The sequence below is a fragment of the Melospiza georgiana genome, chromosome 23 (genome assembly GCF_028018845.1).
Source record: "Melospiza georgiana isolate bMelGeo1 chromosome 23, bMelGeo1.pri, whole genome shotgun sequence".
In the NCBI taxonomy this organism is placed as follows: domain Eukaryota; kingdom Metazoa; phylum Chordata; class Aves; order Passeriformes; family Passerellidae; genus Melospiza; species Melospiza georgiana.
In genome coordinates, this window is record NC_080452.1 from 5510554 (window position 1) to 5536452 (window position 25899).

Here is a 25899-nt window from a genome sequence, read left to right on the forward strand (position 1 = left end):
TCCGCGGGGCGGGAGGGGCGGGGCCGCGGCGGGGGCGGGGCCGGGCCAGGTGCGGGGCGGGGCCGGGCCGGGACACGCCCACAGGGCCGGACCGCGAGCACGCGGAGCAGGGCGCGGGAACCCGCTCGGAGCCGGGACACACGGACACACGGACACACGGACACACGGACACACGGACACAGGGACACACGGACACACACGGACGGAGACACACGGACACACGGACACACGGACACACGGACACACACCGACGAGGACACACGGACACACGGACAGGGACACACGGACACAGGGGACACGGGACACGGACAGGGACACACGGACACACGGGACACGGACACACGGACACACGGACACATGGACACACAGGGACAGGGACACACGGACACACGGGACACGGACAGGGACACACGGACACACGGACACAGGGGACACGGATACACGGGACACGGACAGGGACACACGGACTCATGGACACACAGGGACAGGGACACACGGACACAAGGGGACACGGACACAGACACAGGGACACGCGGACACAGGGACAGGGACACACGGACACACGGACAGGGACACACGGACACAGGCACACACGGGGACACGGACACAGGGACATCGGGACACACGGACACATGGACACACAGGGACACACGGACACAAGGGGACACGGACACAGACACAGGGACACGCGGACAGGGACATGGGGACACGCGGTCACAGGGACAGGAACACATGACAGACACACTGATACGGACAGACAGGGACATAAGGACACGGACACACTCACATGGACATGCACACACAGACAGGGGCACAGGGACACAGGGACGGGGCACGGACACGGGCATGGACACAGGGACACATGGAGACAGACACACGGACATAGTCACACTGACACGGACACACAGACAAGGACACACGGACACTCAAACGGACACGGACACACAGGGGCACAGGGACGCACGGACAGGAACATGGACACACGGGTACACGGACACGGACACATGGACAGGGGCACGGGCATGGACACAGGGACACACAGACACACGAGTACAGGGACACACGGACACAACTCGCACTCACTCCCATTCACACTCACACTCGTCAGCCCCTGCTGCCCTCTGCCGGGTCAGCGGCCCCGCTGCCGCCTGCGCCGCTCCGGGCTGTACCGGGCTGTACCGGGATTTACCGGCATGTACCGGGGCTGTGCCAGCGCTGCTCGGGCTGTACCGGGATGTACCAGGCTGTACTGGGATTTACTGGGATGTACCGCCATGCACCGGGATGCCCCGGCATGTATTGGGATGTACCAGGATTTACTGGGATGTACCGGCATGTACTGGGATGTACCGGGATGTACCGGGGCTGCTCCGGACCGCACCGCCTGTCTCCACATGGTTGGCATCGCTCCGGCTCCTCCTCGGCTCTCTCTGACCCCAAGAGAACAGTGTGGATCCTGTCCCCTCTGGGGCTGGGGGTGACACCGTGGACCAGCAGGACACAGAGCACGGCAGGGCTGAGCTTGGAGCTCCTGGCACTGGGGCCTGGCAGCCCTTTGGGCTGTCCCAGGCTGTGGAGAGTCTATCCGAAGAGAACATGGCATGTCCAGGTGCCAGCTGAGCTCCCCAGCCTGCTCAGTCCCTACTGCAGGGCCAAGGTCTGCACAGCAAGGTGGGCACCCACACAGCACAGGGCAGTGCCCACAGAGCTCCATCCTCGGAGCTGCTCTGGGGAGGGAAACACATCCAGAGGCCATCAGAGAGCAGGGCTGGAGACTGACAAGCCCTGGGGAGCTGAAGGAATCCCTGTTGTGCCTTTCCTGAGCTGCACTCCCATTGCTGGGGCTGAGGGCAGCTGGACACAGCCAGACGCTGGCTCTGCAGAGGAACAATCTTCCAGCAGAGTGGGATCTGCAGGGGACCCCCAGCTCTGCAGGTTGGGGTCAATGTCAGGAGCACAAGGGCAAACTGAGGCACTCAGAGGTTTCTTTGGAGGAGTCCAGGCTGTATCCAGGGAAAGGGACAGCCAGGACACACCAGCACTGATGGCTGGTGAGGCAGTGCTGTGCCCAGCACAGAGCCCAGCACATGCCCTTGCTCTGCAGTCTGGGTCCCTTCACCCCATCCCCATGTTTGCCCCTCCCAAGGTGCCAGGACCGTGGGCCATGCCCTCACAGGACTCTGCACCCTGCAGGAGCTCCTCGGCTCTGCTGGTGTGGGTAAGTCCCAGGACACTGTGTGCTGGTACAGAATCATGGCAGTGACAGGACAGGGCCTGTCTGGCTTCCTGCAAGGATGTGAGGAGCTGGTGTTCCTTTTCCTTTGTCCCATGTTTACAAGGTGCATGGTGCATTCCCAGCCTGAGCTGCTGGTTTTCCTGAGGCTGGACTCTTCCCCACAGAAGCTCCAGGCAGAGAGGGGCAATGACTGTGCCACGGTGTTTCTCTCTTCCTACACCCACCCACATGCCAGCTGCACCACAAACCACATCCGTGCCCCAGTTCAGCCAGGATCAGCTTAAGACAGACACACCACACACACACCTGGGATGGAGCAAATCATCCCCTGTGCAGCCCCAGAGGTACAGAGCCCCCACCAGAGTGCCACTGTCCCCACCACAGTGCTACTGTCCCCAGCCCCAGCATAGTGTCACCCTTTATGTTTAGAGTCTCCAGTGACCATCCAGGTGTCTTGGTAAGTGATATCTGCAGTCCTGCATCTCCCTAAACCCACCAGGAGACCACAACCACTCACCCCTTGGTCCTTGGCATCCCCTGGCAGAGCTGAACTGCCAGCCCCTGTGCTCCTCCATCAGGGTGTGAGTGTCAAGGGTGTAGCTCCTGCCCCAGGGCACAGAAGCAAGAGGAAGGGGTGCAGCAGTGTCCCCCACACCGCCCATCTCTGCTGCCTGCATGCACTGGGGGAAGCTGCAGGCACCAGCCTGGCTCCGGTGCTCAGGCTGCAGCTGGAGCTCTGCAGCTCCCTTGATTGAGTCAATAAAAGCCCTGCTGGGGAGCAGGCTGGCTCATTGATCTGCTCCTCCCCTGGGACCCATCCACTCTCAGCATTTTAATATATAGTAAAATATATTAGGTGATCAAGAGCCCCCCAGTTCCCAGTTAGGCTGGGCTGGGGGCCCTGGGGAGCCAGATCTCAGTGAGGAGCTGGGCTGGGAGATGGGGCTGCCCCTGGGCTCAGCACCCCAATCCCATGGAGGGCACTGTGGGTCCCCTGGGCAGCCCAGAGAGGAGCAGCCTGCTCAGCACCAGCACAGGCAGAGCTGGGAGAACTGCAGGAACAGCTCACACTCTCCTGGCCCCACTGAGCTGTGGGATGGATGGCAAGGGCTGAATGAGACCTTCCCAGGGACAGGGAGGGATGCCTGACCCCAAGAGCACAGTGTGGAAGGGGCAGAAATGGCTTCACAGTGTCCAGCTCTCCTCTTGGCCAGCCCCAGGGCTGCTGCCCCAGAGGCTTTCACACCTCTGCCCCATCTCCAGCTCCACACACAGCTGGGACAGGGAGCCAAAAAGGCCCCAGGCTCCATTTTGCTGCCCAGCCCTGGCACATCTCCTCCTCACAGGCCAGACTTGGCTGCAGGCTCCAGCAGAGACACGAGGATGCAGGGTCCAGCTGCTGGGATTTCAGGAGATCCCCAGAGCTTGGCAACCTCAAAACGAGTGGACTGGAGCTGCCATGTGAATCACTGCCAGCTCTGGTGACACAGCTGGCTGTGCAGGCAGGGTGGCAGAGGAAGGACAGGAGGGGCACCCAGAGGCACACAGCAGGAACACTTTAATGAGCTGTCCAGCTCTTGCAATACCCCACTGGAACAGCACTGTCCTGTTCTGCACCAGCATCCCAGACCTGTCCCAAAAGTGACACCACAGCTGGCCAGAGCAGCTCAGGAGCCCAGGCAGAAGCAGGAACAGGGTGGCTCTGCTCCTGCAGCCCTGAGACAGCCCTGGCACTGCAGTGGCAGCTCAGAGGCGAGTGGCAGCGATGTTCTTCTGGGAGAGAGATCCCCCCAGCCCTGGGGATCTGCCTGGTGCCACAGCTGAGGTGTCCAGAGGGGCAGAGGCAGTTCTTGTGCCCTGCGGTGTTTCTCTTCCCTTCAGCAGCTCCACAGCTGCCTTCTCCACTTCATCCACCTGCAGCTGGCTGCTGGCTGCCATCTCATCCCTGGTCACTGCTAGGAAGGACGAGTCCTGGGCCAGAGCCCCGAGGCCTCCGGAGATCAGAGCCTGGCAGAGGAGGAGAGCACAGCCTGGGTGCTCAGCCTGGGCACTGCCCTGGCTGTAGGTACCCACCATCCCTCCCTCCCTCTTCTCCTCCCTCTGCCCTCTGTGCTGGCACACACCTGCTGCTTTCCTTGTGGCTGAGCTGTGCCCCCCAAACTCCCATCATGGCACAAGCATGACATCCCTGGAATTCCCTGCCATCCCTGCCAAGCTGTGCCCTTGCCTTACCTCCTGAATGAGGAAGGTGATGGCTGGGGTGGAGGATGCTCCTGGCTCACCGGTTTCTCTCTGCTGGAACCTGGAGCTGGATGCTGTTCCTGTCACGGTGCCATCCTCTGTGGGCAGCTGGGTGAGAGCAGCACAGAGCTGCAACATGTGCTGGGACACTGCCCAGGGAAGATCCCTCCCATGGCAGTGTGGGGGCTGCAGGGTCTGTCCCTGTCCCTGCCCTGTGCTTGGACAGGCAATGCCATCCTGCTGGAGCTCCTGGCTCCAGGACACCCCCAAAATAGTGTAGGGGGTACAGCATGAAGGTGTAGAGAATGTAATCTTATCCCCTAAAGAGTTGCAGCTGGACCAATTACTAAAGATTAGGAGCAGGCCTGATCTTAACAGGCCACACAGCAAATAAGAACAGTGGTATAAAAGAGTGGAGTGGTGGGATCTGGAGTAAGGGAGTCAGTTGGTTACTGCAAGGACCAAGAAGAGTTAGTGCTTAGAGGAACTGTCTGTGAGAAACCATTGAGGCACGAAGCTCTGCTCCTCCCCTGGGACCCATCCACTCTCAGCATTTTAATATATATTAAAATATATTAGGTGATCAAGAGCCCCCCAGTTCCCAGTTAGGCTGGGCTGGGGGCCCTGGGGAGCCAGATCCCAGTGCAGGGGGTTTGGAACCCCTGCACTATAATGATAATAGAACTCTTGCTATATATAAGACAACAAAATGGGGCCAGCAGGGCCACGTGGACAGAGAGCAGAGAACCAGACCTGGCACATGCCAGGCACGAGGCACTGTGCCCAGCAAAGGGAGCATGGGGCAAATCTGATGCACCCCTTCGCCCTGGCTCTGGAGGCAGATGGGCAGCCAGAGGCATGTGCTCCCAGCTGTTCCAGCTGTTTGAGGAGTGCCCCATGGAGCTGTTAGAGCAGCAGGGTGGGAGCCCAGCTCCATCTCCAGGCTGATCCATGAGAAAAGCTCCAGCAAGGCTGGAGGTTTATCATCAATACACTTTCAATTAACCTTCCTTTATATTTCCTAGTATCATAAACAATAACCAACTGTCATCACCCTTCCATAACCACCCCAAAACAAACATAGAACTAACCCCCCCAAAAAAACCAAACAAAAATATAAACCATGATCATAAATCATCAACCCACCAAATTTTATGTTCTTGTAGCTTATGAAAAGCATGACACTGAAGATGGCAAGGTGGCTGCCACACACACCCAATGAGCCTGGAGAGGGGCTCCTTCCCAGCCCAGCTGTGCCAGGATGGCAGGGAGAAGTCCCAGGATGGGAGGGGGGCTCCCCTGTGTCCTCCACATTACACATCCCCTCTGACATGCCCTGCCCCCTTTACCTGCTGGAGGAGGAGTGGCCCTGGTGATGAGAGACCCCCAGAGGGGCCCCCTCTCCTCCTGCTCAGCCTCTCCATGGGGATTGGGCGGTTCTGCTCTGTGGGAGGGAAAGGTGGGGACATCACAGAATCACAGAATGACCAGGTTGGAAGAGACCTTCAAGATCATCGAGTCCAACCCAGCCCCAGCACCTCAACTCAACCCTGGCACCCAGCGCCACATCCAGGCTTTGTTAAACACCCCCAGGGATGGGGACTCCACCACCTCCCCAGGCAACCATTCCAGAACTTTATCACTCTTTCTGTAAAATCTTTTTCCTAATATCCAACGTGTATTTCCCTTGGCAAGCTTCAGGCTGTGACCTCTGGTTCTGTCAGTGCTGCTGGAGAAAGAGCCCAGCCCCAGCTGAGCAAGGCACATTTCAGGAGCTGTGCAGAGTGATAAGGTCACCCCTGAGTCTCCTTTTCTCCAGGCTGAGCACCCCCAGCTCCCTCAGTGGTTCCTCACAGGGTTTGTGTCCCAGCCCCTCTCCAGCCCTGTTGCCCTCTGCCCTCCTCTGGCATCTCAGCATCCATCATTTGGGTACAAGAGCAAGGACACCACTGCCAGACAGAGATGGGACCAGGCTCACTAGACTGGGGGAAACAGAGGGTTTAAGAGTTCAGCAGCACCCAAAGTCCCTGTTTGAGGAAACAAGCATGGTCTGGTGGTGCTTCTGCCCTGGGATGGCCAGTGCTCCCCAAGCTGAGGCACTGTCTCCATGTCTCATCACCTCAAAGGGTGGAAGGAAGGAGAAGGGTCTCCTGGAGCTCTCCAGAGAGATCCTGCTGTGCTCAGAGCTCTCAGCAAACTTACTGGGGCCTGCACCTCCTCCTTCCACCCAGCACCATCAGCCCCTTCCCCTTGCCCTGCCCTGGGCTGGCCCCAGTCCCCCAGAAGAAGAACAAAGCCCAGACTCACCCCAGGCCGGGCGCCTGCGCGCTGCTGGCACCGTCCTCCTCAGCACCTCATCCTCATAGTGCACCCTGGCAAGGCAGGCAGGAGGGTCAGCCTGGCTGGGGGCACACTCTGAGCCAGCTCCACCTGGGGAAACAGCCCTCCCACCTTCCCCAGCCTGGGGGGACAGACCCATAGGGACAACTGGGATGGATGAACAGGGTGGAGACCCCAAGAGCCAGGACTAAGTCCATCCTATTGGTCATTTTTGTCCCTTCTACCCATGCCCAGGTCCCAGCCTGGCCCTTGGCTCTCAGAGATTGGCAGGTGAGGGGCAGGGGAGATTCCTGCAACCCCTGGAGCCCTGCTGCCACTTCCATGCTCATGGCATTGAGATGAAGGGCGGTGGGAGGGGAGCCCTGGCCAGGCCAGGGTGCAGCCAGGGCAGCCCCAGGGCAGGCAGTGGCAGGGCCAGCACTGCCCTCCTCACCTGCACAGCAAAGCTGAGCCCCTTACCCCTGCAGCCAGCTGCTGCTGTTGGCGTTGTTGATGTTGGTGTTGGCCTCTTGGGGGAAGTCATCGAGGAACACAGGAGAGTCAAGGTCCTCAGTGCCCACCTCGGTGAACTGCAGGGGCCTCTGGCTGGCCACCTGGGGCTGCAGAGGGCTGCTGGGCTCCATGAAGCTGTCCACCTGGCCAAACAAGCCACCTGTCCTCTGCAACCAACAGGGAGGGCATCAGGGGGAGCCTGGAGCTCCAGGCTGCTCTGGGGCCATTCCCACATTGAAACAGTGATTGCTGTGCTCAGGCCTTGCAGAACCACACAGTCCCCAAAGCTTCACTGCCCAGGTGGGGAAACTGAGGCACTGAGGGTTGATGGCCATGCAGCAGTGTCTTAGGTTAGAAATGGGAGTGTGTGTTCTATTCCTATCTGTGGGGCAGTTCTCTGCTGTTCATGGGGCAGTTTTCTTTATCTCTCCCACAGCCAATCCTCCCTCCAGGAGATCTCTGCTGTTCATGGGCCATTATTTATTAATTATCTGCTGTCCATGACCTGAGTGTCCCTGCAGGGCTGATCCAATCCCAGCATCCCATGAGAGATGCTCCGCCCAGGGGAGGAGCCAAGCATTCCTACCTGGATCCAATCTGAGCCTGGCACAGCACAGCAGCCTTTGCCCCCTGCATTGCCAGAGGAGCAGCTTTCTGCTGCCCTGCATGGCCAGAGGGAGCCCAGGCCCATCTGCAGCAGCCCTGGAGCTGCAGAGAAAAACTCCCCCCTTGTGCAGGATCCCTGCTGCAGCAGAGCCACAGCTGGCACTGCAGGAGGGCTGAGCCCCCATGGGATGGGGCTGGGGCACCGCCCTGGCACACAGGGGGCAGGGACTGCTCTGAGTCTGTCTGTGATTTACTCTGCACTATTGCATTTGTATTTTTAATTTTCCTAGTAAAGAACTGTTATTCCTATTCCCATATGTTTACCTGAGAGCCCCTTAATTTCAAAATTATAATAATTCAGAAGGAGGGAGTTTAGTTTACATTTTCCATTTCAAGGAAGGCTCCTGCCCTCCTTAGCAGACACCTGGCTTTTCAAACCAAGACCATCAGCACTGGGAAAAGCCAGGCCATGACAAATTCTGTGGCACCTGGGGACACAGAAGGAACTCTGCAACCCCACAGCTGCCCAGCCTGTCTCTGAGGCTCCCGGGGATGGGATATGAATCAGTTCTTGTGACACCAGAGCTGTCCCACCTGAGCCTGGCAGAAGGTGTGAGTGGGAACCTCCAAACCAGCAGGTAAATATCCAGCACAGCCCTGTCAGGCACATGGGCTGGCTCCTTTCACAGAGGGGAAGGTGAGGCAGAGAGCAGCTTGCCCAAGATGCCACCACCAGCATGTCCTGATGCTCACAGAGAGGACAGAAGTGCTGCTCATCCTTGTGAGAATGAGCAGCATGTCCTGCAGAATGTCCCCCAGAGCCAGCAGCCAAGCTGAGCCACCAGCACTCTGAAATCAGGGCTGGTGGGACACCAAACTGTGCTGTGCATTCTGAACTCACCCTGTAGATCCCCTCCTCCAGGGCAGCCTCCACCATGGCTCTCTCCAGCTCCTCCTCTGCAGTCAAGTCCCCAGAAATGGCCCGATGGATTTCGGGAGCAGCTTCTTCCTCAATGCTCCTCAGCCCAGCCTGGGGGGGACAGGAAGGCAGGGCTGGGTGAGCCCAGCACCCTCCCCTTGCTCTTTGGAGAGGGGAGCATGATGAGGCACTCTGCCCCTGCCAGGTGTCCTGCCAAGGACAGGCCATGGGTCACAGCCTGCAGCTGGCTGGGCTTGGTGGCACTGCTCCTGAGCTGCTGCTGTCCCACAGGCTCTGGGAAAGGGAATACCCTGATGGAGGTGACAGCCAAGGGCAGGCTGGGCCTCTGTCCCTGGCTCTTTCCTTGCTTTGCACCTTTGGGTCCTGCTCTTTTATCTCCACCAGTGATTTTCTCCCTACAGAGTCAGGAGAGCCAAGGGACATCCCAGCCTTGTGGCCAGGCACAGAAACCCTCTGCCAGCACCCCTGGGCCTGCTGAGCAGGCTCCTCTGACTGCAGGGGTCCCACTCAGGGTCAGCCACGTGTACCCCCCTCCCCTGGTGCTCTGTGAGGCTGGGAGAACACCAGGAACATGGAGCTGAGGGGAGAGCAGGGACAAGGCCCTGGGACTGGGGCAGAGCAGGTGGGTGAGGGCTGGTGTAGGGGGATAGAATATAAGTAAAAATAAAGGTAGTACAGAAAGTAATCTTATCCCCTAAAGAGTTGCAGCTGGGTTAATTATTAATTTTATATTTATATTAATTTATATTAATTTTATTTATTTTAACAGGCCACAGCTGTAGCCTATAATAAGAAGAGTGTTATAAAAGAGTGGATTGGTTGGTTGAGGGGAACGGGAGTCAGTTGGCCGCTGTGAGAAGAAGGAAGAGTCAGTGTTAGAGGAGGTGGCCATGAGAAACACCAAGGAGGTACAAAACTCTAGTGATATGGAACCTTTGCAATAAAATGACAATAGAAATCCTGCAATATAATAACAACAAATGAGAAACATCAAGGAGGTATGAAACTCTAGCAATGTGGAACCCTCGCAAAATAATGATAATAGAACCTTTGTAATATAATGACAACAGGCTGGGATGAGCAGCATTTGGCACAGACAATGGTCTGGGGTGGGACTTTCCAGGCGTTAAAACTCCTTGGTGAGGCACCAGATCCTGCCAAGCCCTCTCTACACTGGAGTGAGTACAGCAGAGTGTCAAAGCCCTTCTCTGCTTTGGGTCACCTGCAGCCTGCACACCAAGGTCACACTGGGGGTCCCCTCAGTGCTGGGGACTCATGGCCAGCTCAGTGCTGGTTCACCTGGGCCATCTCACCTCCAGACATGAGGGTCAGGCTCCCTGCAGCTCTCTGAGCCCCCAGGCTGGGGGAAGCCTCCTCCAGGGAGAACCTCCCCTCCAGCATCACCCACACACCATCCTGGATCTCCACAGGGTTCTTCTTGGGCCTGTACCCATAACACACCACCCACACACCAACCTGGATCTCCACGGGGTTCTTCTTGGGCCGGTATCCATAATACAACACCCACACACCAACCTGGATCTCCACAGGGTTCTTCTTGGGCCTGTACCCACAATACACCACCCACACACCAACCTGGATCTCCACGGGGTTCTTCTTGGGCCTGTACCCATAATACACCACCCACACACCAACCTGGATCTCCACGGGGTTCTTCTTGGGCCGGTATCCATAATACAACACCCACACACCAACCTGGATCTCCACAGGGTTCTTCTTGGGCCCGTACCCATAACACACCACCCACACACCAACCTGGATCTCCACGGGGTTCTTCTTGGGCCGGTATCCATAATACAACACCCACACACCATCCTGGATCTCCACAGGGTTTTTCTTGGGCCTGTACCCATAACACACCACCCACACACCAACCTGGATCTCCACGGGGTTCTTCTTGGGCCGGTATCCATAATACTCCTCCTGGCGCTTCATGAACTTCCTGAAGTGCTCTTGGATCAGGAAAGTGGCATAGAATTTGCCCACTGTCACCTCATCATCTGGAGGGAGGAAACCAACATGATGGTGAACCCAACATGAAGGTTCTGCCTGTCTGTGTGGCTGGAGCAACGGGACCCTGAGCAGGAGCTGCTGTGTCCCTCTGGGAGGGACACCTGGGGACATACCTCCAATGGGTGGGATGACCTGGTCCAAAAGCTTCATACTGGTTCGCTTCCAGATTTTTTTGATGATAGCTCTGAGCTCCTCATTGGCCTGTTCAAAATTACCTGTGAGGAAATGTTATAATAGCATCTTTGAGCCAGGTCTAAGCTCTTGGAGGCCTATAATACACCCAAAATAACTCAGCTACCCTTAGAAGCATAAAAATCAACAAAATAGCTTCTGTTGCAGTGTTAAAAATGTTTCATAAAAAGCAAAATAACAAACAAAAAAACTGAGCCAAAAGCTAAACAGTCTTATTCCCAGTAAAACACTTCACAAAACCAGTTGGTTTCTTTATTCACTTCTTTTTTTACTAAATTGACCAAGCAAGACTTTTTGGCTTCTTTCCAACTATCTATCCTTAAGTTTAAGGTGAAGTCCCCTAAATCCTATGAAATGTCTTTTCACTTAATCAAAGAAAAAACTTCTAAACGTCTTTAAAAAAACAAAGAATAATTTTGTCACTCTGTCAACAAAGAGCACACTCCTACAGGGAAAGCCAGCAGGATAGAGCAGTTCATTCCCAGGGGTGTGAACAGGAGTGAAGACAAAGCCTGCAAACACCTGGCCACCCTCAGGAGGGTGTGACAGCTCCTCTGTCTCCCACCCAACAAAGGTGAGCTTAGGAAGGCTTTGATTTCAGCCAGAACACTTCACAGATTTTGACCCCCCCTTTGGTGCTCCCACAGGATTCACCATTCCTGAAATCCCAGTTTACCTCCAAGGTCTGCTGTGCTCCTCCCAGGCTGCCAGGTTCCCACCCCAGGCAGAGGGAAGCACCTTGGCACTGCTGCAAGAACTGATCCCAGGAGCCCACCAGAGCCTGCCTTGGCTCTGCGACAGCACAGGCACACAAACAAGGGTTGCAGTAAGGTAAAATCATTAAGAAAGGCTTCATAAAATCAAGCTTGCTCTCCTAAAATCAGTGGCTGGCCTTGTCAGGCTAGCCCTTTGCAAGTTCCCATGTGAGAGCAATTCTGGTGTGAGCAGTTGATTAACATAATCTATTCCTGAGTAAAAAACAGCTTGCACCTCTATAAACTGTTTTTATACTGTTACATAGAAAAATGAGAACTATCTGTCACAAACAACTTTCCCTGCATGTACACACTGGGGGTTTGAGTGACCTATTAATACAGGGTAACAATTTATTACTAACCAATAAAAGTAATTGGCAAGAAAGCTCCTGACCAATGGGAGTTCCACACAAGGTCTGTAAAACTGTATAAAACCAGTTATGTGAATAAAGAATTGGCTTTTTCCACCATGAAGTAAATGGAGTCCTGCCTGTTTTATTTGCATAACAAGCTGGTGGGACAGACAGCAAAGCTCAGCAAACTCTGCTGAAGGAAAGCAGCTCCTCCTCATCATAGATTAATTCAGGGGCCTGGGAATCCCTGCAATGAGGGCTCTGGGCAGAGCCAGCCCATCCCTGCCACACTTTGAAGCAGGAGGTGAGCACAGGAAAGTCCTGATCTTCAGGAGCTGAACCATCTCAGCTCTGTGCAGGGCAGCAGCTTCTCTCCTAAGCTAAATTAAAATGATGGGAGCTGGACCAGCCCCACTCCTGAGCTGTTTGGGGTGGCACGGGTGGCACTTTTGTGCCCAATTACAAAATGCCACCCAAACACATGAAGAAGAAGGAAGAAAAAGCATGAAGAAACAAGCCAGGACAACACCCTGTGCCCTCCATCTTGCTTCCATCCACAACATACTGAAATCCCAAAGCCCTAAATTTCCAAGTGATACACCTACACTACTCTCTATAATCTATTTCACACTTTTACCCTGTTGAGATTTTCCTGAATCTCAACATCTTCACTGCCAATCCTCAGCTGCTGGAAGAATGAACCATTCTTTTTAGCTCTCTTTTAGCTTAATTAGATTTCCATTAAAGGTGCCATGTGACTGGTTTTCATGCACAGTGGAAAATTTTCATCGTGCTCTATCACTCTATCCTTCTTTCCAAACCTAATGTGCACTTCCTCCTGTTTGAGGCAACACTGCAATGTTGACACTGAATGTCTTCTATTTGAATTTAATGAATGGTTGTTATTCATTTATCCCAGACAACAATAAAACTCAATCTATGTTGTTGAAGATTGCAATGCAAGTTGTTTTCTATTACCATCTGTATGGCAGATTATCTTTTGTCAAGTGGGCAGTTTGCTTTATCTCTCTCTTTGAGTGACCACATTCACCCCTCCCTGGAAGGGGACATCTGCTGATAACAGCTATTGAATGTCCCTGCATGGCTGATAAGAACTACAGCATCCCATTGGGAGATGGGAGCCCAGAGGGAGGAGCCAAGCATTCCTACCCGGATAGAATCTGGAGATTCTGGAACACCAGCACAGCTTCTGCACTGGATTGCCCAGAGGAACAGCAGCTGCCTCTTCTTCCCCTGGATCTTCAGAGGCAGAGATTGCACCTTTCTCCAGGATCCCTGCTCCAGCAGAACCAGCCCTGACACTGCAGGAGGGCTGAGCCACAATTCCAATGGGACTGCTGCCAACAGCCTGACCCACAGGGTGTCAGGCTGGGTTCTGACTCTGTGTTCTTCTCGTGTACTGCATTGCTTATTTTATCCTTTATTTTTTTCTTTTCCCTATTAAAGAACTGTTATTTCCTGCTCCCATATTTTTGCCTGAGAGCCCCTTAATTGAAAATTTATAGCAATTTGGAGGGGTGGGGAGGGCTTACATTTTCCATTTCAGGGGAGGCTCCTGCTTTTCTTAGCAGACTCCTGTCTTTCCAAACCATGACATATGTGCAGGTCAAAGAAGGGAAATTCACAAGGATGATTCTCTGTCAAGCTGTAGAGGAAACCAGGATCACTGCTTACCTTCTGTCTTGATCTTGAGGGCTGTTCTCACCAGGGCAAAGAGGGTGGCGTTGAAGGTGACGGTGCCGTCGCTGTTCAGGGGCATGTTCATGCACACCAGGCGCTGCACACACAGCAAACCAACCCTGTCAGCAGGGCCACAGCAGCCTGGCAGCCCCCAGACTCACTGCCTGGCCTGCCCAAGAGCTGTGGCATTCACATTCTATGAGCTGAGAGAGACATGATTCTCCCTCCTAGGATTTCTCCTGGGGAAGGCAGTGAGAAGCTCAGAGAAGAAGAGAAAATAATTCTTATCTCTATTCACTGATCCTGTTGTTTGGCACATGTGGAATGTGTTATGGAGATTGTTTACTGAGAGTGATTTGGTTATTGGACACTGTGGGGTACCAGTTGTGGGTTTCTCTGGTCCTGGATTGAAGGCATTTGAGATGATAGTTTATGTTCAGACTCAGGTGTTCATTATTTTCTATCAGTAAAACTGTCTCACTGCTGTGAGTTCATCAGCTTTTCATTAGAAGGCACAAAATGGCCAACAATCTCTTGGTCCCCCATCCACAGGGGGCACATTCCTACATGCCCCTGGCTCACACACCTCATCACCACCTTGGCTCTTACCTTACAAGCCACACGGTGCGGGCAGAACTTCCCAAAGCCCAGGGGAGGGTTGATACGCCTCAGCAGAGTCACCACATCCAGGTGTTTGATCCTCCCCCTGCAGAGGAAACAGCAGAGGGGCAGCAGAGCTGCCTGGCAGTGCCCAGGGGAGCTGCTCTGGGGGCTGAGCCCTGGGCAAATCCCCACCCTTCTCTCTGATACTCCTGGGGAAAGCAGCTGCTTCCTGTGGCCCTGGGGAGCAGGTGAAGGGTGCAGTGATGTGGGAAGGGTTGGCAGCTGTCAGGATCTCTCACTGCTCAGAGTGACCCCAAGATGTGTTGGAAAGTCTCTTTTCCCAGCCTGGTGTTTGAAGAAGGAGTCAGCTCTTCAAGTTCTCAGTCTCAAGGTTGTTTATTGTTTCTTATCCATAAAAAATTTTCTCCTGCCCTGCTGAGGTCCATCCAGCAGGACAGTTCCAGGCACTCTGCCTGCGCCCAGGGCAGTGTTATGCCTTTATACTAAAAACTACATGTACAACATTTACAATAACTTCCTAATACCTATCACCTGTGTTAGACAGTGAGCTTCTACTCTAAACCAATCCAAAAGTGCCAACATCACAGCAGAAGATGGAGGCCAAGGAGAAGAAGGAGAAAGGCTGGACATGCCCAGTTCCCTCCATCTTGCTCTTGAACCCCCATACCAGAAACACTAAAATCTACTTTTCCACCCCGTGATAACTTCACTAATATTCTACCTAAACTGTTGTGGCTTGCTGATCTTCATCTAAGGTTGGTAATTTGCTCCATGGGTCATAATCAAACCCAAAGGTGTTTTGTGCTCCATGCCAGGGTCTCTGAGCCCCCTGGCAGGGGTCCTGGCCATCCTAAACAGCCAGAGGGATGTCCTGGGTTCCCACAGGCAGCCTCACCACAGCTGGATGGAGAGGGAACTGAAAATCTTACATTCCCAAATCTCCTGATGGCTTTATCAGACCTGGATCAACTCCGGCAAGTCCACATGAACCTCTGAGATGCTGGGAGCTGGCTGGAAGGCAGTGCCCCAGCTCACCCTGCCTGCATGTGTCCTCTCCATGGAACACCCCTGTCACTGTCATATTTTCTGAAAAATCCTCTTTGTCCAGGATTCTTCTCCTGGGAAGCTGAGAAGCCCCAGAGAAAAAGGAAAACAATAATTATCTCATTTGCTTCTCCTGTGTTTTGCTGCTTTGGCATGTGGTTGGAGATTGTTTATCCAACATGTGAATTGTTTTAATTTAATGACCAATCGGTCAGACTGTGTTGGATTCTGAAGAGACAATCATGAGTTTTTGCTATTATCTTTTAGCCTTCTGTCTGTATTCTCTCTCTATTCTTCAGTATAGTTTTGGTATAGCATTCTATAATATAATGTAATATAATGTAATGTAATGACAATTACATAATATAATATAAATAATATAATATAAATAATGTAATATAAATAATGTAATGTAATGTAAATAATGTAATAATAAATAATGTAGTAATGGCATGGCATGACATGACATGACATGACATGACATGGCATGGCATGGCATGCCATATAACATAATATAATATAATGTCATAACATAATAAAACATAATGTCATAAAATAATGAATTAGCCTTCTATAAACATGGAGTCTGATTGATCATTTCTTCCCTTCAATGGGGGAGCCCAGAAAACACCACACACCCCCTCCATGCCCACCCACCCAGCCTCACTCACTTGGCCTCGGGGTCGTACTCAGCCCAGATCCTCTTGAACTCGTCCAGGTGATGGGGCCCCAGGATGGACCAGTCCCGTGTCAGGTAGTCAAAGTTGTCCATGATGACAGCCACGAAGAGGTTAATGATCTGAGGGCAGAGGAAAGCATGGGAAGGACCCAGCCAGGGGAGAGAGAGCAGCACTACAAAAACAGGGCAGATGTGCCTGGGATGTCCTGCAGTCAGAGGATGCTGAGTGAGGGTGTTCCCATGCAGAGAGGAGCCTCCTGCCCAAGCAGGTCATGTGAAAGGACAAGGACATCGACATCTCGTCCCTCTCCACCCCTGCTGAGGCCAGCACAAACACATCTGGAAGGCAGCACACAGAGGCTGTGGGAAGACACTAAAAGGGGATCCTGGGGCTCCAGGAGGGCAGTGTCAGTTTACAGCATGGCTGGGTAGGTGGGTGTTGGAACTCAGTGCATCCCTCCAGGTGTCCGGAGTTGCCAGGACCCCATCGGGGGGCTCAGAGACCCTGGCACACAGCCCAGAGCACCTGGGGGTTTGATTGTGACCCCTGGAACAAATTGCCAGCTTTGTATGAGGACCTGAACGTCACAGCAGTTTAAATAGTATAATAATAAAATTATCACAGGGTGAAAATGTAGATTTTAGGATTTTTGGTAGGGGGGTTATGGGGACAAGATGGAGGAACTTCGGCATGTCTAGCCTTTCTTCTTGTTCTCCATTTTCTGCAGTGATGTTGGCACTTTGGGATTGGTTCAGAGTAGAAGTGCACTGTCTAACACAGGTGATAAGTATTGGGAATTAAGTGTAAATATGTTATACGTAGTTTGTAGTATAAAAGGACAACACAGAGTGCCTGTGGCTGCCCTGCTGAGCAGATCTCTGCTGGGCAGAAAGAAAATTTTATAGATAAGAATTAATAAACAACCTCAAGACCGAAAACTGAAGAGCTCTGACTCTTTCTTTGGACACGTGAGCCAAAACAGAGACATCCTGCACATCTTGGGGCAGCAATTATCAACCAAAAACCCGAGAGCTGGGCTGGGGGTGACGTCCCCAGGGGGAGGTTCAGGGGCTCACCCCATGCACACACAGCCACCAACCCCATGGCTGCCCAGGCAGGATAGGGGTGCCAATGGGAGCCAGCACACTGTGGGAAATGGGTTTGTAGAGACATCTCAAAGCTTGACAGAAGGCTCACATAGTATGCGAACCTTGAGATAAGAAATGCTGACTGAGAAATGCCATGGAATAGGACAGACATTGCTGAGAGAGAAATGGAAACAAAAACAAGTTTCAAAGCCTTACAAATTAGACCAGACACTTTGGAGAAACACAGCTATGGAAGATGCATACCAGGAAGGCACAGAGCATGTAGAAGCTGATGAAGTAGAAGTAGGCAAAGCCAGTGCCACAGGTGTACTCCTCCCCCTCGGCGTAGTCGGACTCGGGGTCGCAGCGCCGGCCGTAGCTGCAGTCCAGCAGGATCTCCTGCCACGCCTCACCTGTGGCACACCTGGGGACAGGGCACACATCCCTGGGCATGCAGGGAGGGCTCAGGCCAGCCCAGCACACCGAGGAATGGGAAACAGAAGCTCTTGTAAGGAAACCCAAACCCTCCGCTGGCATAATATATAACATTTCCAAAAGTCAACAAAATAGGATTCCCACCTTAGCACAACACTAGGTAGAGAGCAGAACTAATAACCACCAGCTACTTTTGGTGAAACAATGCCTCAGAATGCCAGTTAAAGAGCAGCTTTGGTTTGTAACACTGCCCATAAAATGTTCATGTCATCAGAAGCATGTGGGCAGCCCCTTGGAGCAAGCCAATGGCAAATCCACTCCAGAAGAGTGGAGGAAAATCTGCAATCTGTAAGGGCATGAGGTACCAGTGGAACACAAGAACAGCTAGTGCTGGGTGAAGGCCACCCAGGTTTACATTAGTAATTGGTGTTTTGACTGAATCACTTGCAAAAGGCTGTGAACAAAAAAAAAGGAGCAGTCAGGATTCTGGGCTTGCTGCTATAGGACCACTGAAAGTTTCAGAAAGTGTTTGGAGTCAAGGAAAGCCTTGGGCTGAGCTGCTGCTTCCAATGAGTTCCTCACAATTCAAAAATTAAAATCTAGTCTGGGAAGGAAATACTCAGAACATCAACCCCCAAAATGCCCCTCTGTCCAGCAGCCCCACCAAGAAACCCCACAGCCTCTCCTCAAACACTCCCCTGCTGCAGGAGATCTTCCTGTGGGACAAATTAAATCAGCTACTGAAATGCTGGTCCTGCCTCACTGCAAGCTGGGCATTCCCACAGGCTCAGAGCCTCCTGGAGCTGCTCACATGGCAGGACAACACTGACCTGAAGAGCAGCAGCACAGCCTGTGGGAAGGTCTGGAAGTTGTTGTTTCGGTTGATCTGGGTCCCATCCACCATGGCAATCTTCCCAAACATCTGTAAATGACAGGGGCAGGTCTGCAGTGTGCCATCTTTCCTTGGCACCAAATGTCCTCCAGAGCACCTCTGATGCCTGAGCTCCACTTCCTCTGGTTTATTTGGCTTTGGGCATCCCCAAAAGAGATTGAGATTGGATGTGGGTGCTCTTGGACATTCCTGCCAGTGCTGAAAACACCCCTGACTACACCTGCACTTCATCTGGGCCACAGAGACAAGGTCTGAACCAGGACAAGCACTGGTGCCAATTGTGACCGTGTTCACAGGGGTCTGAGGATGAGGGAAGAGACGTGGATCTGACTCCATGTTTCAGAAGGCTTGATTTATTATTTTATGATATATATTGTATTAAAACTATATTAAAAGACTAGAAGAAAGGATTTCATCAGAAGGCTAGCTAAGAATAGAAAAAGAAAGAATGATAAAAAAGGCTTGTGGCTTGGACTCTCTGTCTGAGCTAGCTAGGCTGTGATTGGCCATTAATTACAAACATCCAACATGGGCTAATCAAAGATCTACTTGTTGCGTTCCACAACAGCAAATAACCATTGTTTACATTTTGTTCCTGAGGCCTCTCAGCTTCTCAGGAGAAAAAATCTTAAATAAAAGATTTTTCATAAAAGACGTCTGTGACAGCCAATGGATTGTGTCAATGCATTGTGCCACTGACCCCCAAAGTGCTCTGTGCCATGTGCCCCAGCTGCCCTGGCTGCACCCCAGGGGCAGGAGGAGGCTGCTGGGATGGCAAACACCCTTGCAGACCAGGGCAAACAGGTCCCACCATGTGCCAAGTCCCAGAAAGAGCCTAAGGGAGTAACCAGTCCCTCCCTGTCCCACCTGCCCAGTGCCATCAGGCTCAGGGCACCTGATGAAGATCAATTCCCACCCCCTGCCCCCGTGCCCCTCACCTGCATCCCAATCACAGCATAGATGAAGAAAAGCATCACAATCAGCAGGGCCACGTATGGCAGAGCCTGTGACAAAAGGACCATGGCTTGGGTGAGACACAGCCCAGGGACAGGGCCTGGGCTCTGCAGGTGCTGCAGGAGCTGGACCTGTCCCTGTGAGGGAGGGGACAGCTCACCTGTTCCGCTCACGCCCTCCTGCCAGCCCCCAGTGCCCTCTGTGCTGGGACAGGGGCTCAGCACAGCCCAGGGCTGAGGGCAGTGCCCAGCTCAGGCTGTGAGCATGCCCTGAATACACCCCGGTGCAGAGCCCAGATCATTGGGACCAGGACAGGTACTGCCTGCACCTGGCCCAGCTCTGACACTCAGAGCTGTCACCTTCCCATCCACATGGGCCATGTTCTGCACACCAGCAGCCCCCAGCCCAGCCTCAGGCCAGCAGCTGCACTGGAGCTTTCTCCTCTGCCTGTACAGGAGTGTGCCCCTTGCTGACAGAGTGACAAAACCCTCCTTTGTCTCCTTAAAATGTAAAAAAGCCCAGAAGTTTCTCTCCTCAATTAGGTGAAAAAGCCACCTCATAGGATCTGGGGAACTTCACCCCAAACTTAAGGATAACCAACTGAACAGGAGCCAAAAAGTCCTGCCTAAGCAATTTACTAGAAAAAGAAGAGAACAAAGAACCTCATCACTTTTGTGAGGTGTTTTACCAGGAGCAAGAACCTCTTGCACCTGGCTGGGTTTTTCTCTGTAAAGAATTTTTTTTAATTTGCCTTTTAATAAAACTTTTCTGTTTCCAACACTACCACAGAAGCCATCCTGCTGATTTTATGCCTTCTAGGGTAGCTGAGCTGTCTTGGGTGTGATATAGATCTCCAAGAGCTCGTGAGACCTGGCTTGAGGAGACCATATATCACACCTGGTGAGGACAGGCTGCTCATGCTCCCAGCCAGTGCTGCCAGCCCTGGGCATGTGTGTGTCAGGGAGGGGAGCAGAGCTCCTGACAGACCTGAAAGGACTTGATGAAGGTCCACAGGAGGGTTCTGACCCCTTCCCCCCTGCTCAGCAGCTTCACCAGCCGCATCACCCGGAAGAGCCGGAAAAACGTGATGGAGACGCGGCCATTGTCATCAGGGTCCTGCAGGACAGACAGACAGACACTGCTGGGGCCCTTCAAGGCAGGGATTCCAGGTCCTGGGGGAGGAAGGGCAGAGAGATCCCACCCCCAGGCACCAGCCATGCACACAGGGTCAGACTGCAGACTGTGCTGCCACTTCTCCCCTGGCTCCTCTCCCCAGCTCCCCAGGTCCCCACGCTCACACTGGGATAATTCAGGGAGGAAGGCATGCTGGCACATGGACTGGGAGAGCCCCAAGGGTCACAGGGCCACCACAGACAGCCTTAGTCCCACCAGAGTCCTGCCCTGTTTGTAGGGTGAGGTGTAGGGTGGGCTCCAGGCACAGGAAGGGTTAACGAGAGCTGTTTAAGCAGGGAAGGGCAGTTTGGGGAATGTCACAGCAGGACTTTAACCAAAGGAGGGACTGAAGAGAGGTGTCTCTGGGGGTGCTGCCCACATCCCCTGGCTGTGCAGGGTGGGAAGGGATGTCTGTGTGTGTGGTGTCACCCCAATCCTCTCAGACCAGAGGGAGGAGCTGGCTGTGGTGGCCTCGGTGGCACACAGGGCACATGCAAAGGCTGGCAGGGGCAGGGAGGGAGGCAGGCACACACAGCTGGTACCTACAGTGCCATCACAGCCCCCACCCAGGCAGTACAAGCCACCACTGGGTGCCAGGATGGTCTGTGGAGAGAAAGAACAAGAGAGTCAGCACAGGGGAGGCAGGGAGGGACACAAGGAGAGAACACAGACACAGAACAAAGAGAAAGATGGAACTGGGGAGAAGGGGAAGGGCAGGCAGAGCCCCAGCATCCCTCAGACTCAGGGACAAGCTGGTGTGACTGGTGATAGGCAGAGGCAGCACCTGGGTGAGCAAGGAACCACACAGACCATGAGACTCCTCCTGTGCCTGTGGTGTGTCCCGAGCATCCCCTCATGTTGGGGAAGATGAAACAGGAAAGCCTTATAAATATGACTGTCAGGCAAAAGATTTTGAGAATATGGAAACTATAAGTGATATTGAAATGAAAGCAAGCTTTGAGATACCTCAGTTACTGAACAACTGGAAAACAATGGTGTGGCCAGCTGAAGGTAATCCCCTTTTGATGGAACAACACCCTCTGCTTGCAGACAGGCCCAAGGGTCAGAGCAGACCCTGCCAGCTTGGCAGAAGGGGCCCAAAGGGGAGTTTTTAGGGTTTAAAATGTAACACAGTGTGGTAATGTAATGATTCTTATAGGCTGTACGGAAATGCTGTAGGATTTGTATCTTGTACTAGATTGGTTTGTGAGAATCAGAGTATTCAACACAGAAGAAGATTTATGGTATTGTAACGGGAACCTCGCTCTCTTACCCTTTTACTCTCTTACTCTTTTACTCCCTTACCCTCTCATCCTCTCTGCCCCTCTCTTCTCTCAGCCCTGCTCCAGCTGTGGCTGGCAGCTCCCAGCAGGGCCCTGCACCCAGGCCCTTTGCAATAACCCACAAGTTCCAGCCCTGGCTGCAGAGATCTCTCATCTCCATCCATCCCCACCGTCCTACCCCACAACACTCCCACACCCACAGACCCTCAAGGACACAGACACAGGGAAAGGACCTGGCAGGCTGAGGGCACAGAGAACATTCCCCAAATTCTGCCTGGCTTTGTGCACAGCCCTGCTGCAGCACACAGAGCACAGCACCAGGGCAGCCCCTGCAGCCCAGTGAGGGCACCAGGATCCTCCTGGGGCCTGTGGTGGCTCCTGGGCATCCCCACCTCAAGGGCAGCAGGATTTTGGTGAATGGCCAAGTTATCCCTTGCTCCAGAGGGACTGAAAGGCACTGTGGAGTCCAGGGATCCTGAAATTCTGAGTTCTGAGAACAGGCTGGGGAAGGACAGGCTGTGGAAACCAAGGATGCAGAGAGCTGCTGGGCAAGGATGAGGAGGAGCTGATGGCAGATGAAAGCTGTTGGCACTGGCAGGAAATCTGGGGGATCATGAAGGCTGAGAAGGGCAGAGGATGGGTGTACTGATGGGCAGGGCTGTGCAGAGAGGGGCACAGGGCTCTCACAGCAGAGGAAGGTGCGTGGGTTTTGCTCACCCCAGCTCTGTGAGGGTGGAATACCCTACAGAGAAGGTGAGTGCTCTCAAGGGTCTCTGAAAACATCACCTTCCTGCACGGAGAACATGGAAGGTGACCCTGTGCAGGGCGCCAGAGGGAGCAGCAGCAGTGCCAGAGCCAACTCTGGCCCTTGGAGGAGACACTGCCAAGCCACTGGGGAGGGTCAATCCATCACTCCCCACTCCACAGCTGCCCCTGGAGCCCCACCAGGCTGCTGGAGGAAGCACACAGCTCCCACAGCAGAGGGGCATTTCCAGGGCAGGACACAGGGGTGGATGTGCCAGTGCCAGGGAAGGCAGGGGCTTCCTGGCCCTGCTCTGGAAATGCTCCCAGCAGAGCCCTCCCCAGACAGGCCCTGCCTGAGGCACCATCCCACAGCTTGCAGGGATGGCTGGAGCTCACACACCACTGTGTGCAGCGGCTGCTGTGTAAAGGGACACACACAAAGGAAATGTCTGGAAATCTGATGGGTCTGATGGTTCCCCTGGGCCAGCAGAGTCCTGTGGGGTCAGGGAGCTGTGGAACCCTTTTAGTCCCACCTGCATTGACCTGAGGCTGGATGTGTGGGTGCCTGTGCAGTGGGACAGGGGCTGGCACACAGCCTGCTGCTGATGGGTTGGTCCTGAGTTCCTGTTTTCCACAGGATTCCAGTGCCTACAGATCCAGGAGACCAGAGCAGAGGGGTAAATGTGACATGCGGGGCAGTTGGGGACATCTAAATTGTGCTTTAATGCTCAAAGGGCCACAGCTGTGCTCTCCATGTGCTGATCCCTGCTTGTCCCTCCTCAGAACCAAGCAGAGCAGGGAGAGAGGAGAGAACAGCATCCCCCTGCAGGGCTGGGCACACCCAGCACTGCTGCCCCGTGCCAGGGCAGGTGCCAGTGCAGCCCTGGGTGGGAACAGACCCCTGCCCCTGGACACTTACATCAATCTCACTGAGGATGACATCAATGATGCTGCCAATCACGATGAGGAAGTCAAAGACATTCCAGGGGTCTCCGAAGTAGCCCTGTCAGGAAGGAGGCAAAGAAGAGTGGTGTTGAAGATTGCCATGCAAGATGTTTTCCATTACCATCTGTATGGCAGATTACCTTTGTCAAGCAGGCAGTTGGCTTTATGTCTCTGAGTGATCACAATCACTCCTCCCTTGGGAGGGGACACCTGCTGATAACAGCTATTGAATGTCACTGCATGGCTGATAAGAACTACAGCATCCCATTGGGAGATGTGAGCCCAGAGGGAGGAGCCAAGCATTCCTACCCGGATAGAATCTGGAGATTCTGGAACACCAGCACAGCTTCTGCACTGGATTGCCCAGAGGAACAGCAGCTGCCTCTTCTTCCCCTGCATCTTCAGAGGCAGAGACTGCACCTTTCTCCAGGATCCCTGCTCCAGCAGAACCAGCCCTGACACTGCAGGAGGGCTGAGCCACAATTCCAATGGGACTGCTGCCAGCACCCTGACCCACAGGGTGTCAGGCTGGGTTCTGACTCTGGCAGTGTTGTTCTAGTGTACTGCATTCTTTATTTTATTCTTCTTTTTTTTTTCTTTTCCCTATTAAAGAACTGTTATTTCCTGCTGCCATATTTTTGCCTGAGAGCCCCTTAATTGAAAATTTATAGCAATTTGGAGGGGTAGGGAGGGTTTCCATTCTCCATTTCAGGGGAGGTTCCTGCTTTTCTTAGCAGACTCCTGTCTTTCCAAACCAAGAGAAACAAACATGCAAGGGTGTAAGTCAAGGAGGACACAGAGGAACCAGAAGGTTCTTCAGTGATTCTGCCCCTCAGAAGAAGGGATGGTGGTCATAGTTCTGCATCCTCTGCTCAGTTATTTGGTCCTGTTTTGCACTGCAGGGAGATGAGGAGGGTGGATCAGGATGGCTGCAGTGGAGCTATGACCCCACTATGGCCCTGACACTGAGGATGGGAATAATGTCCAACTGGATGGGCGGGATTTGGCCAGCAAAGGTAGCCCTGACAAGCAGTAATCCCCCCAGAAACTCCAAGGTCCTGTGCATGGGGGTCCTTAAGGGTCCTGTAAGGAGAAGTTCTGTGGAGCTGCAGGGCTGGGGGTGCTTGTACTCGAGATGCCCAGTGCAGGATAAATGGACCCCCTGGCCTGGCCTGCGTTCCATGCTGATCATGCTCTTCTCTCACCTTGGCTTTGAAGGCCATGAGCTTGAGGATCATCTCCAGGGTGAAGAGAATGGTGAAGGCCACATTGAGGATGTCTGAGACGTGGTTCATTTCTTCAGACTGGTTGTAATGCTGAGGATAAGGCAGAAGGAGCCATTAGCTGATGGCAGATCCAGCCTCCATTGTGAGCTCAGAGGGTGCAGGGCCCCCTCCCACAACTCAGCACAAAGGAAATTTCCCCCCTGCACCCTCTTCTGTGGGCTCCCCACAAACCACCAGCCCCATTTTGGTCCAGAGGCCCTGACCCAGACATCACACCACAACACACCCCTGTGCAGAGGCTCTCGTGGGGAGGGCAGGGCTGAGCCAGCCTGGGCACCCCCTCCCTCCACCAGCCCTGTGCCCTCACCTGCATGCCCAGGCAGATGGTGTTGAGCATGATCAGGAAGAACATGAGGTACTCGAAGTAGGAGGAGGTGACCACGTACCAGATCTGGTACTGGTAGGGGTTCTTGGGGATGTAGCGGCGCAGCGGGCGAGCCTTGAGCGCGTACTGCACACACTGCCGCTGGGGACAGACAGACACACGGACACAGGGACATGGGGACACAGGGATACAGGTGTTGGGGAAGATGAAACAGGAAAGCCTTATAAATATGACTGTCTGGCAAAATAGTTTGAGAATATGGAAACTATGAGCAAGATTGAAATGAAAGCAAGCTCTGAGATACCTCAGTTACTGAACAACTGGAAAACAATGGTGTGGCCAGCTGAAGGTGATCCCCTTTGGATGGAACAACACCCTCTGCTTGCAGACAGGCCCAAGGGTCAGAGCAGACCCTACAGCTTGGCAGAAGGGGCCCAAAGAGGAGTTTTTAGGGTTTAAAATGTAACACAGTGTGGTAATGTAATGATTCTTACAGGGTGTATGTAAATGCTATAGGATTTATATCTTGTACTAGA

General features: G+C 53.5%; 1 protein-coding gene across 2 annotated transcripts in view; it reads right to left on the reverse strand.

Moving 5' to 3' along the window:
* Positions 1 to 3777: 3777 nt before the first annotated feature.
* Positions 3778 to 25899, reverse strand: part of CACNA1S (calcium voltage-gated channel subunit alpha1 S) — a 62779-nt gene continuing 40657 nt past the window's right edge. Inside the window, exons 26-44 of one of the 2 annotated variants that reach the window (XM_058039582.1) lie at positions 25346 to 25504; positions 24958 to 25068; positions 23727 to 23810; positions 21327 to 21383; positions 20595 to 20723; positions 19592 to 19657; positions 18592 to 18683; positions 17591 to 17750; positions 16230 to 16357; positions 14500 to 14596; positions 13885 to 13987; positions 11003 to 11104; positions 10752 to 10876; positions 8817 to 8945; positions 7277 to 7476; positions 6785 to 6849; positions 5827 to 5921; positions 4469 to 4573; positions 3778 to 4243 (exon numbers count right to left, since the gene is read on the reverse strand). In XM_058039582.1, the coding sequence (XP_057895565.1) occupies positions 3983 to 4243; positions 4469 to 4573; positions 5827 to 5921; positions 6785 to 6849; positions 7277 to 7476; positions 8817 to 8945; positions 10752 to 10876; positions 11003 to 11104; positions 13885 to 13987; positions 14500 to 14596; positions 16230 to 16357; positions 17591 to 17750; positions 18592 to 18683; positions 19592 to 19657; positions 20595 to 20723; positions 21327 to 21383; positions 23727 to 23810; positions 24958 to 25068; positions 25346 to 25504 (2268 nt within the window). In that variant the 3' untranslated portion in view covers positions 3778 to 3982. Of the gene's footprint in view, positions 4244 to 4468; positions 4586 to 5826; positions 5922 to 6784; positions 6850 to 7276; positions 7477 to 8816; positions 8946 to 10751; positions 10877 to 11002; positions 11105 to 13884; positions 13988 to 14499; positions 14597 to 16229; positions 16358 to 17590; positions 17751 to 18591; positions 18684 to 19591; positions 19658 to 20594; positions 20724 to 21326; positions 21384 to 23726; positions 23811 to 24957; positions 25069 to 25345; positions 25505 to 25899 lie in introns of both variants that reach the window. The other variant, XM_058039581.1, reaches the window with a different exon arrangement.